The sequence below is a fragment of the Eremomyces bilateralis genome (genome assembly GCF_010015585.1).
Source record: "Eremomyces bilateralis CBS 781.70 unplaced genomic scaffold P152scaffold_4, whole genome shotgun sequence".
Taxonomy (NCBI): domain Eukaryota; kingdom Fungi; phylum Ascomycota; class Dothideomycetes; order Eremomycetales; family Eremomycetaceae; genus Eremomyces; species Eremomyces bilateralis.
The window spans coordinates 1,481,298-1,497,250 of NW_022985070.1; the positions used below are offsets into that span (position 1 = coordinate 1,481,298).

The 15,953-nt window shown below is 54.0% G+C and overlaps 3 protein-coding genes across 3 annotated transcripts; 2 read left to right on the plus strand and 1 right to left on the minus strand.

The window, feature by feature from the left end:
• Positions 1 to 6,818: 6,818 nt before the first annotated feature.
• Positions 6,819 to 10,164, plus strand: P152DRAFT_447478 (uncharacterized protein; the record flags this gene model as incomplete). Its single annotated transcript, XM_033677998.1, has 2 exons — positions 6,819 to 6,956; positions 7,045 to 10,164. 2 exons carry the CDS (start codon positions 6,819 to 6,821, stop codon positions 10,162 to 10,164), a joined length of 3,258 nt encoding a protein of 1,085 aa, XP_033536875.1.
• Positions 10,165 to 11,019: 855 nt separating this feature from the next.
• P152DRAFT_447479 (uncharacterized protein) lies at positions 11,020 to 11,631 on the minus strand (the record flags this gene model as incomplete). The annotated part of the gene is made up of 3 exons (XM_033677999.1): positions 11,020 to 11,116; positions 11,175 to 11,373; positions 11,424 to 11,631. 3 exons carry the CDS (start codon positions 11,629 to 11,631, stop codon positions 11,020 to 11,022), a joined length of 504 nt encoding a protein of 167 aa, XP_033536876.1.
• Positions 11,632 to 13,662: 2,031 nt separating this feature from the next.
• P152DRAFT_392410 (uncharacterized protein) lies at positions 13,663 to 15,324 on the plus strand (the record flags this gene model as incomplete). Its single annotated transcript, XM_033676149.1, has 1 exon — positions 13,663 to 15,324. The coding sequence occupies one exon, from the start codon at positions 13,663 to 13,665 to the stop codon at positions 15,322 to 15,324; it is 1,662 nt and encodes a 553-aa protein (XP_033536877.1).
• Positions 15,325 to 15,953: the final 629 nt, after the last annotated feature.

Sequence of the window (15,953 nt, forward strand, 5' to 3'; positions counted from 1 at the left end):
TAATTACCGTGAACCCAGAACACCCCCGTATTCCACACGCGATCCATGGTCCACCAGGTGCCATTCTTGAAACCCTGGAGGAGTGGAGGCGCTTTCTTTCCACTGGCGCTCTGTTAAATTCTGTTTACAGTTTTCTCCAGTCCACTTGGGCAGAGGCTGGGATCACCCCCTGATACTACCGCAGTTGCTTCGGTAATTCGCAGATTCGATTCGGTGCATCCCCATTCCCAAATCCCAACGGTGCCCGGTTCACTAATAAATCAGTGCGCATCAATAGAATCTGCAGGTGAAATCTGTTCAACCTTCAACCGTTCAAGACCACCATGGTCAGGAGCGGTTTCCCACCAATCAGAAACCATCGAAGAAATCAGGATGCGCGGGAGCTCCACAGACGCCTCCAGTATCGCCGATCACATTTCCGAAGGGTGTTTGGCGGTTGGCCTAGGAGCCTAAGACGGAGCGGAGGGACTTGACCGAGAGACTGGCACCAGGCACATGCAGTGCCGACTGGTGATTCATTATTGCCCGCGCTGTTGTGCAAGAATGCGCCGATTGTGAAAGGGTAAGAAAGTTGAAGTCATGCTAGGTTTCAGACCGGTTCTTAAATTTGTATGGCATGTTGGCAAGGCGTTTCTAGGTTGTGATACTATGTACCGTACCGGTACCGATGAATGGCCATGTGCAAGGTACCCGGTATGGTAGTACTCCATTCCGATAACTTTGTAAGATAATGGTTCCGGTACTCCGTAGGCGGTAACAATTAGCACCGGCATCTGGTATCAGGCTCAGGGCTTACCCGCGCCATTCCAGATCCAAACGAATAAAAGACAAGTGATTGCGATAGGAGATCGATTTGGCGTTTCATGGATCCATCGAGTTACTCGAGCATCATCCATGGTTTCCCCTGACTTCGCAATCCAGCACATGAAGTGCTTCATCTGATCATCTCCCAATCTCCCTTGGCCATGTCGTGTCCAGTGGATGTGCGACTGCAATTATTGGCTTTTGGAGATTGATTGTACCTTGCTCTGTTCCTCTAAGAATAGTAAGCATGTCCAGCGCGGTGCGCACCCGTTCGTCATGCAATTCCTTGGGTCCAGTGCCGCACTGCCGCTTGAGATATTCAATGCGACCCATGTCGCATCCATCTCGGTTAAAGGATGGGCTGCAAGATGACAAGATGACAAGACGATCTCCCAACGACGATCCTCCATATCCGGTATGAATCCAGATAATTGGTCTCCGAGAGTCCACAGTAGCTCTCCAGGAGTCCAAGGGTCGTGATGTGTGCTTTGCTCCGTGGAGGTATTGATCGACAATTCATCGTCCCTAAAATTCGCTCCAGAGGGCCAGACCATTCCTCTTGCTGCTGGTGAGGACAGAAAGGAGCATAGCATCGCTTTCACTACCCAGGATACCTCCAACGGTATCCTGAATAGGAAGTGTCACCGAGCTTCAACCTCTGCACTCATGAACTTAAGAAAATAGCCCATCCTACGACCTACGACCATCAAAAGTCTCCATACCAGAAATGAAGTTGGCCCATATATCTAATCCAACTTTGGCGACCCTTCAGGATACAAGAGATCTACTATGTACCATCTGATTGCTTCAACATCTCGTGATAACAAAAGCAAGTACACGATTAGTTGCCCATCACCACTTCGGCAGTGCCGAACCATCGAAGACGGAAAAACACGCCGAAGCTGAAATTAGGCTCGCGCGTGTTCAGATCACAGATGTGACAAGTGATAAACTTACTGGACTTGGCTGGTGTGTAGCCACAAAGGACAGCCGTTAGACCCAGCCGCGAGCCGCGCCGCTGGAGGCGGACAACTGTGACTTGTGGGTCCATGCTGAGTCGCGACCAAACTGTGCAAGAAACTCGATAATCATCGCTTGTTTGAGTGTTGCTTGACGCCGATCCGAAGCGAAGGAATCCAGCTGCAGTTTAATACACCCGGTATCGGTTCCTGATGCCCCCGCGGAATTAATTCGCTGCTTTTCGGCATGCTTTGACTCGAGGATCGGAGAATGGACGCCGTTCTCCTTGCCCCGCAATATCGAATGGTGTCCCCTTTCCAACCAAGGGGCAAGAAAGACGCGAGGAGGGGGCTAGGTTTGCCGCAGTCCGCAACGATGGTAAATCTATGTGCCCTAAAAATCTCTGAGCTTCCGATCGAGATGCAAATCTGCAGGCAAAAGTGTAAATTCTGCAGGGAGGTCCTTGCAAGTTGCATGATGAAATCAGATGCGTCTACGGCGTATTCACCTTGTCCGGTCAGGGTTGACTACCATCCACTGACAACAGTGGACGCCCCTCTGCGGACGTCACCGATAGCACCAAGGTTTGCTTGACCAAAGCAAGAAGGGTGAGGACTTGAAGTACTTTGTGAATCTAACCACATGTAAGCTGTAACTAAGACTTAAAAATAATAGTAAAGTAGCGGACTTTGCAGAAGATAAGCTCCATACAAGCCCAGCACCCAGCATGTTGGAGTCTCAATGGGAAATCAGTGGAGTACAACTCATACGAGGAGACACGCACCTATCCATGAAATTGCTCGACGCTCACAGCTACCCTTACGCCTGAAGGCTGAAATCCTGAATGCGCCCAATTGTGATAACCAACCCGGAGATTTGGTCCCTTGGGACAGATCATCATAACATGACTCTGAGGTTCACTTAACTTCTCAGCATGCCGTATCGGCTTCGAGTCAGACTTGTGTCACCCAGAACACCCTGGTTGTGTGACCTGTCCGAGTTGAACGAATCACCGCCTTCTCAGAGATTCAGAGTCGAACACTGTTCCAATTTCAAGGGGCAAGTTGAACCGTCCAAAAGGGCCCTATCCCTGGATAGTTAAGTGGATATTATGAAGGAATGGAGCACTGAACAGTGGTCTCATTCCCGATGCGATCTCAGATTTTGACAAGAAACGGTAGTGGGAAGTGGGAACCACGATGACGGGCCGGAACCTGGTTGATGTAGGCACTTCTCCGGCGGTCACTATTGTCAAAATTAATATGTTCGCAGCTCAGTGCACGTCAGGTCTCAGAAGGCGACGTTATCCTAGCTCTTTCGCTTGCCGATTTCTTGCTTGAGGGCGAGGAGACGAGGAGTCGAGGACCCAATCCGGAGGTGGTGTGGGATCTCCCAACTGCAGTATGCGATTGTACACCCCAGCTGCCGCAGTGCGGCGGCTGAAAGATACATCACTTATTCAATAATGGTGGCGCTTGCATTTGACAAGGCCGGAACCCTCACAGCCTGGCTTGCCAGTTGCCGGTGTGCAGCGAAAATGCGAAGTTGACTCAAGTCGTACGATGTCGCCGCGTTCGCCCTGGTCGATGTTGTACAAGATGGTGTGGAGCCTGGTTCAATGTGAAATTGGCCTAAATACCCGTATCTTGGAGCTTCAACTATTCGTCCCTTGTTGAGTGGGTGACTGAATTCATGGTGCACTTGGGAAATCCTTGGGTGACGAAACAGAACTTATCTCTTCATTTTTCCCTGTGGAGGTACAAGACGATGATGCTTCCTCAAATTACACCTGCGATGCCTATCGGTGATCATCTACACTAATAGGTGAGGACTAGTGTCCTTATGATACAGTACATCTACTCTTACTACTCGGTATCTGTAAGTACTAATTACCTACTCTATGAAACGGGATGTCAAAGTCTATCAAAGTCAATGCCATGCTCAACTTCTTCACTGGATGAGCATCTTCCAACACGACCACTTCTCAATGCAAGCACTCAAGAAAGCCCCAAAGCACTATCACGCCATCAGAATCATCTGTCTAGAATCATGGTCAATTCCCAATTTTGTCTGGAGGATGAGGAGTCTTCCCGATATGCAATCCGTCTCTTATTCGCAGGATGACCTGTCAGCACATGTGGCCTCAAGATGTGGCCTCAAGCCTTCAATATCTGGGCTTTTGTTTATTCTTCCGCTGCGTGCGGTTCTCCGGCTGAAAGAGCCCTTTCAAGCCATCTACCACGTGTTTTCTCTTGTGGCACTCTCTGCATGGTGCACACACTTCTAGTCCACAGTGCTCAGCTGCCTATCAACCTGCTAAATCCATTCAAGCTGTTCCCTTGACGGAGCAAGCTATGAAGTCATCGCCTCGGAAGGATGAGCCACCAGAGTACAAGCTAACTATCATTGGCTTCCCGCCTATTTCATGCTGTGCATCCCCCAAAGCAGTCAGGAATGATTGGGTCAGGTTGAATCATGGTGGTTTCGCCGTGAAGAGATCAAGAGATCAATTGCGGGCTCGCTACGCTCCAGACATCTCCGATCAAGCAAAAAGAGGCACTAGCTTATTCGCCTGTTGGGCGATATGATAGTTCAAATCGGTATACTGCAACGTGAGGTAAATCTAAGAGGAAAGTGGTACAGACGGCCATGGACGATTCCTCTCGGACTTCCGTTTACCTCGCGCGGGCTCAAGTTTCTCTTCCGTAGCGGAATTTTGTGTCCGATATTTTACTCAAGCGATCACATATGGTCAAAGAGCTGGGATCTGGGGAAGCACAATCGGATTGCAGTCTCCAAGGCCACCGCGTTTCCCATGGTACGGATCTTTGTGTGACGGTCGTGCGATGACGGTCCTGATCAGATCGGTTCCGCCGTCAGCCGTCCACCCAGAGGCCACGAACCCGTGATACGGACAGCACATGTGGTTGTACCACATTCCCGGAGCGCATGCTGCGAATTTCTCTATGTCCTACGCACTGACGGAACGCGGAATGAGATTCGTTCCTCTCGATCGCGGTGCCACCACCTGAAATGGGATAGGAGGCGCCTGGGACGCCTGTGTTACTCGTTCATGACCGGTTCGAAGTCCAGCTGTTCACGCTGTGGCACGGAATCGGATGCTGTGTTGACGGTACTGATGCCCATGTGGGTTGCGGACGGATGGATACCGACTGGAGACTATTCATCTTTCCATATATTTTGTTCTTGCCATTGATAAGTCGGACGGAGGATAGATGTGCGAGCCCAACTGTCTCCAATAGAGCTGGGCAAATGATGGGCTCGTTGAGGCGATTGTTATATCTCTATCGTATGTCTCCCGATCTTTTCCTCCGGTTCCTGGAAGTTTGTTCTTTGTATGCACTGAACCGCTCTCCCCATATCCGATATACGCATAGAAAGTCCAACTCCAGTACCCTTTCCCGACTGCTACAGATGATCCACATCAGATACCGGCTAGTGCCTTTACTCAGCATCACAGGCGTCAACCAAACACTAAATCCTATCCAATTGCCAGACAAGAAAAGTCACGCTTGTAAACTTTCCTTGACCGTTAATTTCTCCTTGGTGGTATTAGCTGTTCCACATAGATCACCTGCCTTCGAAGTCCAGATCGCCGTGGTGCAGTAGTACGGATGACTGCCCGGTGACGGGAAAGGTTCACCTTTTAGTAAATTATCACCGATTCGAAGCGGGAAGAACCACCAATGGCGTTTTATGCGCAATCGTACAATTACTTCTTCTTCTCATAGTTCTTGCTTTCAACCAAGATCTTGTCAGAACACGAAAGGTATAGAACAGTCCCGCTATTGGGAGGAAGGCAACTCGACGGGGTATCTTGCCTGGGCTCGGCTCCTGATGATTATATACGGTCCGTTGGGCAGCATAAACAGTAAATCGCACTAGATTACCAACATGAAGTCCAGCACGACGTGGAGTTCATGGTTTGGGTGGAGGCGACTGGGAATCTTGATCGCTTATTCCCAATTCCCGGACACCATCATCACGACGGACCGAACCTGATCTGATCTAAATTCTTATACTCCCTACAAGGTGTTGTATAATAGCTATGGCGTCCAAATGCCCCCCAAACAAAGACTACAGAGTACCCATTGTCCAAGGCAAGAATTGATTATTACTGTATCCATAGGGCATTGCGGAGGACTTGACTAGGAATTAGTCTGGCTGTGTAGTCCAACGACCCGGCCGGTCGACCGTCTCCGTGACGCAAGCCGCTGTCGCAAAACACATCGTCGTCGGGATGGCGTCCAGTGGATTTATTTCGAATTCTCGATACTAGCACCCGACACGGCCCTGGCGCATTGGTCTAGCCTAGCGTCCCCCGCTTCCCACTCGTCTGATTTTTGCCACTTCTGACAAGTGATGATGTGACGGCGGACGGGTAGAGTCTTCCCTAGTTCCCTTCGAAATTCGACCACACGTCCCCTTCTCTGAATGCTCTCCAATTACCTAGAAACCTGTTGAAGCAGCCCAGCAGCCTAGTACTACCCAGTACTTCATTAAGTTGGTACAATACTAGCCTGACGGAGTATTGCTGTGTATTATTCTGTATCCAGTATCCATCCTACGCCCCGCCGCACTCCACGGTAATTAAGACCGGTCCAGGACCCCCAATCGCCCATCGCTCCCGAAGCCCCGAGCCATCCTCCTGCAAGAATCAGCAGAATATCAGGAGATCTCTCTTTCGCCCAGCTCCCCAAAGCCCACCCAAATCCCAATCCATCTTTTGAAGTCAAACTGTGTTTGCGCGGATCCAATTACGAGACGAGGGCCTGGACCGCATCCTCATCCCAGCCCACGAGAAACTATCGCCAACGGCGAATCGGCCCACGCCCCCTCCCTTTGCGGTCTGACATGACCACGTTTGTTCCGAAATCCCATTGCCCACCTCGCCGCCTCGTGTGCGTGCATACCCAGTAGACCAGAGCTCATCTGAGGCTTGGTCCTAATTTGGGCCGTGGGTTGTGTTACACCTGACATCGCTGTCCTTCTGCTGGTATGTCGCCCTCCGCCTTTTCCTTGACCAGTCTTTGATGGACGATTTCCTCATCGCAGTTACCATTGCGCTCGTGCTCATTCTCATGGATGCGGCTGATAAGTGGTGGACCGCTACCTCCTCATCGGAGCAGAATGCTCTTGGGGAGGATGCTTTTGAAATTGAGAATATCGCTGTATGTGGTAGATGCATCACGGTGTTCTGGAGGATGGAGTTATATATATTTCCGACCACATGTGCTGACCTGCTTGCTCCATTTATAGGTCGGCCCGTACTGTGTCATTGATACGTTCCACCATCCTCACGTAGCCCCGACAGAATCGACAGATCCATATCAAGGCCGCCCGAAGAATACAGGGAAGGGGATGGACGAGCCTGTGGTGACCAGCGCCGATCAATATGGATCGACCCAGGCCCCATGGATCTCCGAGGATATGACCTCGACGGCTTGGGACAGCTGGATGCAATGGGATGGGTCGGATCCATCAGTGCCTATGAAGACCTTCAACCCTCAAGCTTCGTATAGCGCTCCGCTGGAGCCGACAACGCAACCTCAATCGTCGCAAGGCTTTTCGGGGGACACGCCGAATATGCTCCCAACTACTACGTCAGGATCGATCACTTACTTTGGACAGCCTCTGCGCAGTCCTCACCAGTTTGAATTCCAGGCGTCATCGTCGGCTCCGAACGTCTCCGCTGGAGCGACTATAGGGGCTTCACTTCCAAGGGATCCAACCTGGCCCTCCGATGAGCGTCTCAACGGCTCCGTATCGCCATCCTTAATTACGAAGTTCCTCGAACCCGAAACTCTATCGGCCCCTCAATATCCTCACGTCTCTCCTCCGTCACGGTCATTATCAACGCCCAGCCTTCAACACAGCCCTCAGGACCGCCCCAGCTCATCCCATTCCGAGGCATCATCGCAAAACTCGACATCGGAGCCTGTGTCGCAGTCAAAGACCCGGAAGCGGAAAATATCAGGCGACCAGGACTCCTCGGACAATAGAACCGACAAGAACCAGCCGGTCAAGAAAACCGCCCATAACATGATCGAGAAGCGATACCGAAATAACCTCAATGACAAGATCGCGGCCCTTCGAGATAGTGTACCAAGTCTTCGCGTCATGAGCCGAACTAATGACAGCAAAGACGAGGATGAGACGGAAGATTTAGAAGGGTTGACTCCGGCTCACAAGCTGAATAAAGCGACCGTCTTGTCCAAAGCTACCGAGTATATTCGCCATCTTGAAAAGAGCAATAAGCGCCTTTCCGATGAGATGGCGACCCTTCGAGCACGGCTAGATACGTATGATCGGCTTGCGACGACCGCACCGTTGACCTTCAACCCCTCAGTTACGGGCACACCGGGATCCCACCAATTTCCCGAAGATGCTTTCTCGCCAAAGTCGAGCGCGCTGTCGACACAAGCTCCCCAGCGGCCTCCTCAGGGCATGATTCCTCTGCCAGAAAGCATGATCAACCTGCATCGAGCCGCGATGAGCCAGGCTCATTATGCCCAACAACAAGCAGGATATCCGCAATATAGTGCTGCACCCGACCATTCGAATGCTCCGCCGCAACCTGGAATGCCGGCTGGCCGTGGATACTCGTTCGGGAATAAACTGATTGTAGGATCGCTTGCTGGTATCATGATCCTCGAAGGATTCTCTGAGAGCGAGTCCGAGAGCGAGGGTACAGAAGCACGAGGATTGATGGCGCTGCCGATGCAGCTTCTGAACATGCCCGGTATTCCCGCGTCCTTTGGCGGCCCGTCGGCGGTGTACTTCAAGCTTGCGAAGAGCATGTTGGTCTTCTGTGCCGTCGTTTACCTCTTGTTGCCGTTGTTCGATTTCAAACCGAAACCCAAACGGAAAACCATCGCCCCCATCCGACTGGCACCCGCTCCATCGTCGGCTTCGCCCGTCGAGGTCCGACAAATGGCCTGGCTGACGGCCATCCAAACGGTCTGGGTCCCACAGCATAGTTTCTTCCTGGAAGTAGCGGCTTTAGGTCTCAAGACGCTGAAGCTCAGCACACGCAAGCTGATCGGCTGGCATGGCTATGCTTTACTCACCGGCATCACAAAAGAGCAGGAGCTCGCTCGCGTCAAGGCATGGGAAATCGCATTGGACTCTCAACTCACCGGGGGGGACGCGGAGATTAGCATGAGCCGCCTGGTGCTCACGCTCGTGGCGTCGGCGACGTTGCCTAGCACGCCAGAGCGCCTGATGCTCAAGGCCCTGCACATTCGCGTGCTGCTGTGGGAGGTTGCCAACGCCGGCTACGGTGCGTGGTATATGTTCGAAGAGCTTAGTGCGAAGCTGGCTCGAGGCTATTGGAAGGCCGCGCTTGCCGACATCTCCGTTTCGAACGGGTTGGGGAAAGATGGTCGCGAGGGTGATGCGGCGTTGCCGGATCACCTTATCGCGCTTCTCGAGCAACCCTGCGACGATGTCTTGGTCCAGCCGATTGTCCAGCGGGCATATAACCTCGCGTGGAATAAACCTCGTGATGTCTCGAGTCGGTGTGTCGACGACCTAATGGACAGCGTGATCGAAGATTTCTCCATCTCATCCCCCCTCGACGCCCTAGCAGCATGGTGGTCAAGCCTCGCGCTCAACAAGGCCCTCTGCATTTTCCTCGACCCTTCTCCCACCCCGACCTTATCCACCTCCCCCACCTCCTCCACCTCACCAAGCTCCACATCCTCGTCCTCCTCCATCATCCACCACCTCGACCTCGCCATCCGCACCGCCCCCCCGGGTTCCACCGCACACATCCGCGCCCTCGTCGCCCGCACCATCCTCGACAACCACGATCCCCGCGCCTCTATCTCCGCCGCCCTCTCCGCCCTTCCGCCCTCCCCATCCCCCTTCCCCCTTTCAACCCTCGTCATCAACGCTATCTCCCCCCGCCCCGTTGCCCTCGACGTCCGCGTCGCCCTCACCCTCGCCAAGTGCCTTTGCCTCGCTGAAACCCCCCACTCACCAATCCATCACTCCGCCGCCGCCGACGACGCGCGCGCGCGCGCCGCTGCGGTGGTCAACTCGCCGCTGGTGGCGCGCCCGGACGAGTTCACGCTGCTGTCGTTCGTGGCGGCGTATACGGTGCTGAACGCGTTCGTAGAGGACGCGGGGATGTTAGGTCGGTGTAGGGCGGGGCTGGAGCGGTGGGCTGGGGCGCTAAGGGTGTGGGTTGGGGGGCCGAGCGGGGCACGGATCGGGCTGGGGGAGGGAGGGAGGGAGAGGGTAGTGGAGAGGTGTATTGCGGTGAGTCGGGTGTTGGTGGGGGTGGAGGAGGAGAAGGAGGGAGTGGAGGAGGAGATTGATGCGGGGTATGCGAGTCTGGAGGAGGGGGAGGTGCCGGGCGTGGAGGCGCTGTGAATGAGGTAGGGCCATGAAGCCAACGAGTTGACTACTTTGTTTATTTGTTTTATGCATGCGGCGGGAAAGCGAATCGTGCGGGTTTCTGCAATTCAGCGGCAACCATCAGGAGGCAGGCTTTCGTCCCAGCGTTTTTCTTTCGTGCCACGCACGAGCCGGATGGTCGGAGAATATGATATGATGGGTTTTCCTGAGGGACATCCGAGGATCAGGTCACGACATTTCCGAACTGGACGAGAGAGACTGAACTATCACAGAGACGTTTTTTTAATCGCAGCAGGGACATACGGGGACCGTTTTGGGGGTCGGCGGTCAACCGGATCTTTTCACTCAATACTTGTACATAATACAGACAGACGGAATTTGTGTATACCCATAGATCGGCGAAATTCCAATCTATCAGCGACCGGTGTGCCGTGGAGGTAACGGGACTACTACTATTACTGAAGAGATCTCGATTATGACCTGCGTGGATGGTTTCGACTGGACGACATCAAAGTTGTGATATTGAGGTCTCGGGGTTGGGAGCCATCCTGGTCGATGGTCCACATCGACGAGTGAAGTTCCCTCTTGGGACTCTACATTATTCCCTGGCTCTGTCCTACTGGACTCGAGTATGTGAGACATTAAGACGGCATATTATCGTCAGTATCGACTGGTCGCACGGCCGTCGATTTGTCTCCTCCGTCAGCCCTACGGTACGTTGTCGACGATCGGCATGGCGGGGACCGACGAGACGAGGGTTTCGAACGCCAACTGAAACGTCCGCCGCTGGACGGTCAAGTCTCGTTCGGTTTTACCGTCTGTGGAAAAGGAGAAGATGTGAATCGGATAATGGATGATCGATTTATCTTTTCAAATGAAGACTTCTCCGGAGTGGCAGGCTGCATGGACGCTGGTCACGGATAGGCAGAGCACGGTTATTCGCATCGAGGTGCCAAACGTGCCGGACCTGTGTATGAACTATTATGGAGTCCGAAATATATTAATATTTCAGTTCGCACACGGACCTGACGATTGTTCGACGAGTGAGACCAAACCTAACACGGTTAGGGAACCCAAGTGTCAAGTGGCCAGTGGCCATGGTCGTCTCCGGTTGATGAGGATAGATGCGGAGTAGGCACCGGACCGTTCGGAACTCAGATATGGTTCCGGTTGATACTCGTGCTTGAGCTTGAGGAATTAGCAGCCCGATGTCCGGAGGGTGTCCTGCGTCCGGTCTCAAGCAATATCCCGTATATTATAATTGATTGTCTCACCTCGTATGAATACAGGAGATGAGGAGATGCATTCGCAGAGCATGAAGACGTTCGCCAATGTGTGTTCCGAACCATCTCTCCGCCGACCGGATCTAAGGTTCTGATAAACCACGTTTCGGAACGTGGCATACCCAGTGTTTGGGACTTGGGGTCTCGGTTGCGGATAGAGAGCAGGGGCGGGAGCAACGGAATGGAGTTCGAACCTCATGGTGGCGGTAGGACATCGGTCGGGTCTATCTGTCCCGTTCCCTCGTGCACCTCATGCCTGATGCCAGGCAGCAAGTCGATTTCTCCTTCGTCCTCACTTCGTCCGATGGTCAATATTTGTCTTGATTTGTGAACTACACTAATCCAAGGGCCACGTTGTCGGCGGGGCACCACCCCTGACCGTTGGAACGATTCAGGGGCTGATGGGGAACGAAAAACGATGGGTAGTACACACCAGTCACGTGACCATCCCTCGATTCCTATGCGGATCGGCATGCTGCATCTCCCTTTGTACCCTCGTTGATCAATGACCAATTGACCATTCATTTTGCAGTTTTCGCAGGCTCTAGTACAAATGAAACGAAGCACGAGTTCGTAATTACCTGAGGCAGTGGAGCATGACTAAATATATCTCCACTAAATATTCCTCCATGCACTGATTGTTCTCCTTGATCTCTTTGTAGTGGTTCGGTCTTTGTTGTCTTGCTGGATCGTCGAAAGTATCTGGAGGTCACTAGGCAGTAGGCGGTAGGGACTAGGAAGTAGGCTGTATGCCTGTAGCGCATCTGATAGTTTTAAGCCTGGTGTTTGGTGTTTGCAGAAAGGGCCGCCAATAGATTAATATTGCAGACTGGTGGGGTTTCTAAGAGGGGCTCCAAGAGGGGCACACCAAGGCCGGCCATCACAGTCTGACAGGCGCTGTTAGGCGCTCTTAGGCAGTCATTGGCAGTCATTCGGCCCTGACAGGACCCCGACCGTGCTCTAAGTAGGCAATAATGGGCTCTCATTGGTCCTTGCCCCCGGACTTGCCCGTGAACAACAGAACAAGCAGTCCAGCAACCCCCGGTGCCGTCCCTTGTCAGCCCGTTCTCCCTTCCAGCGCCTTTTGGACCATTTCGTTGGGGTCTCCCTCTTTTTGGATTTCGTTCGCCAATCAAACCTGGTTGAATCCCTTGATTGATCCCATTCCCACCAATCCGTTGTTAATTACAGGTTAGGCTTGGCCCTTAAGTCTTGTCACGCCTGTCACCTTTGTCCTTGGAGTGCCACTCCTCACCCAGTCTCACTCACCTTGTCAACTTCGTGTGTTCGTCTTCTTTCTTTCCCTTTCACTTTCTTCTTCTTCAGATCTCATCAACTGCCTTTCACTCCCATCTCCCATCTCCATCTCCTCCACTCCATCTCCTCCACTCCATCACACGTCCTCTTCCCCCTCTCGCCTTCTTTTCTTCCCTTCAACCAAACGCCCTCCTTCTTCGTTCGTCATCTTTCGCGCTTTCTTCTGCCCGAATCCCAATCCATATTTGCGCCCGCATCCCGCCTCGTCGCTCTCTTGTGCTTTGCAGAGCAACCAGCACGCTCCAACATCCATCATCCATCATCGTCCACTTTGCGATCCTCCATCCCACAAGTTGGTCCGGTGCCCGTTCTTGATTGCATTACATCGGGAATATTCACTTCTGAAAATTCGCTTTTTTCCATCCGACCAGTCAATATTTTCGACTCGAACTTCACTTCACCGCTGATTCGACCGGCCTACCGACGACCGTACGTCCTCACCAAGCGAGGAACCACCACTGTCTCCAACCCGATCGTCGAAATCACCATACCACTCGATTATCCGTTGGACCATTATTGACAGGTCCGAATCTCCTGGAACCAGTCGGCCGCGTTTTCGCATCATCGACGTTTAGATACAACCATTGTTTGTCGGCGCTACCCGCCCGTAATCTCTTAATCTCGACCTTGTCGTTGCATTCGACTGCTTCATCGACTTGTTCGATCGTCCCGATTCCCTATATCCACTTCTCGAACGCCGTCGCACTAGAAGCGATCGCCTCGACCCCGCGGTGTTGATTATCACCACACTTGACTTGACAGCATCAAGCAATAATAAACCTTTCGCTCATTACCAGCAGCGAACCTCGCCGTTCCTTAATCGAGATTCCTTAATCAGTTTCCCGACGCAACGTGTCCTTCGACCGATATCATGCCGTCGTCGCCGCCCTCAACCTACGGTTCAGACAACGGGATGAGCATGGACGCTGGCGCTCTTGCTCAGATGAATTACGGTCCGATGAGCCCAGGCGGTGAGATTGGTGCCCCGTCCGCGGGATTCGCCTCTCGCGGAAAGGGAACGGGCCTGAAGCGTCTCAACCTCGCAGCCATCAGTGAGAATCCTGGCGAGGCGTGTCAGACCCCACGCACTAGCCGATCTCACTTGCTCGCGGGACTTAGGACCGCCCCGAAACCGGGCACTCCCGCCTCGGCGCCTCTGAACCAACAGCCGCACAACGGGTTCAATATGCGGTCGGACTCTCCGTCTGGGGAGTACCCACGTCACCAGCTTCCGCAGATGCCTCACACTGCCGCTGCCACACACTTTCCGCAGTCTTCGCAGCACTATGGAGCGCAGAACATGCAGCAGTCGTACCAGCCTGCGAACCATGTGCTTGCACCTCCGTCGATGGCCTTTTCTCCGGAGGACCAGGAGACAGATCCGAACCTCGTGGCGCAGCTCCTCGCCACCGAGGCGTATCTGAACCAACGCCAACAGCAGCTTCAGCAGCAGCTCCTCAACCTGACCGGCCAGCAGTTCGGAGGGATGAATTTCAACGGGGGCGCTCGTGGCAACTATGCGGGGAGCCCGCAAACTCCCCCCACCCCCCAGATGGGTTTCTATGCCCAACAACTGCAGAATGGCGTGTCTCCAATCCCTCAGGAACTGCCTGGGTATCCGGGTGTCTACCGTGTTTTTAATCCGATGACGGGGCAGTACACGTACGCGGTGGATCCGAGCATGCATCCGCAGCAATCCGTGGCTTCCCCTGTTCCGCAGACCCCGAGCCATCACTTGTACGGTGCTGCCACGGAGCGCCTTCGCCGTGGAGCATCCCCGATCGATGCGTCCTGCACCAGCCCATTCAGCCCTCGCGGACCTACTCCTCCGAAGCACACGCCGTCGCCCACCCAGCAGGGCATGGCCCCGCCTCCTGGAAACTCCAACAACTCCGCTCTGCGTCGCAACCACAAGAAGATCTCCTCGCTGAACTTCTCCACCGCCTCCCCGATCTCCGACGCTGCGCCCCGGTCTGCACGTCCCGCGTTCCCGCCCACCCCCCTCACCGGTACCTTCGGCCCTGGCCAAAACCGCGCCGGCGAGCACCCGACCCGCCAGCCCCGCGGCCCGCCCCCCATGGAAGAGCTCCTCGCTGCCCCGACCACCAAGCACGAAGGCAGCAAGAATTTCGCCACCCGCCAGCGCCGCAAGGCGGTCAGCAGCCTGGTCCGCAAAGGCCTCGAGCGCCGCGGCGGCGCCGGCAGCGTGCACGGCAGCATCGGCGGCGCCAGCTCCGGTAGCGTCGGTAGCTCGACGCCCGTCAGCGAGACGGAGATGACGTTCTCCCTCCCGTCGTCCGACGCGGAGCTCGAGCACCCGTTCGCCGACGGGGACGGGTATGGTGACGATGGGTACTCCGACGCCGGGACCGGGCGCACATCCGATAAATCGAGCCATGGGAGCCTGCGCGCCGCGGCGATCGGAGCGGAGCGGAAGGAGCGGATGAGCGGGGAGGCAGAGGCGATAGTTGCGGGTTTGGAGAAGTTGGAGTTGAAGACGCCGCCGGGGGACCGGAGGCAGATGCCGTTCATGTTGTTGGAGCGCGTGGAGAAGCGGAAGAGCTACTGCGGCTAATCAGTCCTCCGACGGCGGGGGATAGCAATAGCATGACGGGTTGCCGGCTTACGATCATGGTTCTTACGACTTTCTTCATTTCTCGTTTCTTGGTGGTTGGTTGGCGTGTGCATCGGCTTCGATCGTCGTTCCGAATTATTCGTTTCCCCATTTCCCCGGACATGGATGGGACCCGCGTCTTGCTTCCGTACCGTGGCATTTTTTCGATTCTCCGCTTGCATGCTTCCTCGGACGGATCACTCGCTTACCCGTCGCTCGGCCAACTCGGACGTGCATCAACTGGTTTGATGCACGGTCGTTCGCCGGCGTCGATACACGTACGGGCGGCGGTAGTTTCTCTGTCCAGCGCATCCATCTCCTTTTTTTAATCGCGACCTCGGTCACTCGAACGTGGTCCTGGGATTTTCTGGTGCGTTTCCTCGACGTGGAGAATGGATGGAGTGGTTTTTACTTGCGTCGGTTGGGACGGAAGATAGGTTGGGAAGCTAGAGGGACGGAGGCTTCGAATCGTGGTGGTGGAACGAGTGTCCTCCTCTTTCCTGTTACGTGGGACACGAACGGATATTTGCCGGACGCATGGACACGGGAAGGAAAGTGAAAGGAAGGGGTTATTATTATTATTTAGTTGC